General features: G+C 38.2%; 1 protein-coding gene across 1 annotated transcript; it reads right to left on the bottom strand.

Moving 5' to 3' along the window:
- Window positions 1–1,049: 1,049 nt before the first annotated feature.
- LOC103603483 (signal transducer CD24-like) lies at window positions 1,050–1,415 on the bottom strand. The gene has a single exon (XM_008588009.1). The coding sequence runs from the start codon at window positions 1,413–1,415 to the stop codon at window positions 1,050–1,052; it is 366 nt and encodes a 121-aa protein (XP_008586231.1).
- Window positions 1,416–2,325: the final 910 nt, after the last annotated feature.

The following is a 2,325-nucleotide window of genomic DNA, read 5'->3' as shown; positions in this document are numbered from 1 at the left end:
ACCTCGCTCAGCCAGTGAGCGGGAACCGGTCTGTATGTGGGATCCGAACACTCGGCAGGAGTGTCGCTGCGCTCCCAAGCGGTGCACTGTAGCAGTGCGCCACCGGGCCGGCCCGGGACCAGATTCTAACTATCTAAAAATGTGACTGATATAACAAAAAGTGTTCCAAATGTGGCTATTCTGATCCATGGCTTAAAAAAAAAAATGTGCTTACAGAAAGAGTAAGAACGTTTTGTGAATCTAATGCAAGTTAGCTTCTAGTCTTCATTGCCCACATGCTTTATTTACAGTTTTGGCTCCTTCACATATTTGCCTTTTTAATTTTGAAATTTATTGTTTTACCTTCAAAAGACACCATTTTTTAAATTGTAAATAGTATGTAACATACGTAGAAATAAAAAGCAGCATTTTGAAATAGTGGAGGTCAATGAAATTCTACTCTTTTGAATCAGTTGAGCTAAATGAATCTGGGGCTCTTGTTGAGTGGAAATGGGTGATGGGAAATTCCTGTCAAATAAGCAAGAGTTACTCATGATGCTTGGACTTGGGGGTAGATTCCATCCACTGTTGCCCTGGCACATGTCAATTGCTACAAAAAAGGTCAAATGCAATGTCAAATCCAAAGCCTCAGAGGAAGATCAGTTCAGTTCCCAAGACAACAGTGACAGCTTAACAATGTAAAACTTCACCTAGAGTATATCAACATTAAATTAGTACTGCTGAAGCAATACATTGAGGATTTACAGTAATGGCTGAAATTCCTTCCAATGTACATATAAATAGAATCGTGGAAGCTTTTCATGTTACCCGTTTTATAGCCTTATAGATTTAATGAACCAAATGAAAACTAAATCTTCATTCCACATCCCATCCTTTATCCCCAGACAAAAATCTGTTCTTATTTTCAAGGTAGAGTTTTAAGTATCCATATGTCATAAGACACATGGAGGGAAATCATGTCTTAACTAATTTTTGATGTTGTTTCTCTTCCTCTTATGCATGAAACTCCACCAGATTTTATACTGGCATCCATCACCTAGTCAAGCCCTTCACTTATTCTTCCAACTGATCACATTTGGGATTCCCAACATTTTCTGCGTTAATAAAATAAGGTGTAGAATTAGTAGGTTTGATGAAGACCTGCTTTTCCCTTGCCACACCGGACTCCTAGATGCCACTTGGATTGGATTCAAAGATGGGGAAGGTATACGTTTCTTGTCCCGAGTCTCTTTACAGTAGAGATGTAGGAGAGAGAGGGAGATGGCAAGGAGACTGGCTCTGGACTGTGGGGCACCTCCAGCCACCTTAGTGGTGGCATTAGCTGGATTTGGGGCAGCTGAGGTACTCTTCATGGGTAGGAGCAGTGCCAGAAGCAGCAGCCCCAGCCTGAGCCTGACTACCATCTTTCTGCCCATGTCCCCTCAGTTGGCAGGTGGCATGTCTCTCTGGATGGGTGATTGGAGAACCACTGGTTCTGAGAGGATGCAGGTGAGGTGATTCCTGCAGTTATTTTTATCCATCTTCCTCTAAATTTAAAAATTCCTAAGGACCTGAAACATATCCTCATCACCTGTGCATCACCATTAGACCTGGGATAGGAACTTGCATCTAATAGGCACTTAATGTTTACTCTATTATTTTTTCAAAAGTCAGTGAGACAGAATCTTGGGTTATACATTTCACCTCTTTAAAATACAAATTATTGTAAAAATACTGTAAATAAACATTTTACTAATATATTTATTAACTAGTCTTGCTTGTTATATGCACGAAATAAGTGTATATATCACTACTTTCATTTTTAACTGACATGTATGCAAATTTTCAAGTGTGTAAAATAAGAAGGGAATAACTTCAGGGAACAAAACAGGCATTGTATTCCTGCTCCCAATTATAATTCTACTGTTTAGAATTTTCACAAATATAAGTTTTAAGGAATTGAATAAACATCATAGATGTTAAAACATTGTGAGTTAATTTTTTTTTACCAAAGTAGATCAGAGAAAGGAAAATCTCTATTTTCTATGTTATGACTATTCTTTCTCCACTTTTAAAAGTGTATTGCATAGATTCCTGTTAACTGGTCTCAGAATTCAAGAGATTACCATTTACAGAGTTCAACTGATTTATGGATGAAAGGACTTTTGAAGACCGGCCTGGAGACACAACTACCTATTACCATGTTGTCATTATGGAGAAATTAATTTCCAAATTCTACACATCCATATACAAATAACATTTTGTAATATTATAAACAGAACACCATGAAAAGTTGTAGTTAGTACACTGCATGGAGGTGCCTTGTCAAGTGGGTGAACGATGTTG

The sequence above is a fragment of the Galeopterus variegatus genome, unplaced genomic scaffold (assembly GCF_000696425.1).
Source record: "Galeopterus variegatus unplaced genomic scaffold, G_variegatus-3.0.2 Scaffold4629, whole genome shotgun sequence".
Taxonomy (NCBI): Eukaryota; Metazoa; Chordata; class Mammalia; order Dermoptera; family Cynocephalidae; genus Galeopterus; species Galeopterus variegatus.
This window is presented reverse-complemented; position numbering and strand designations above follow the sequence as displayed.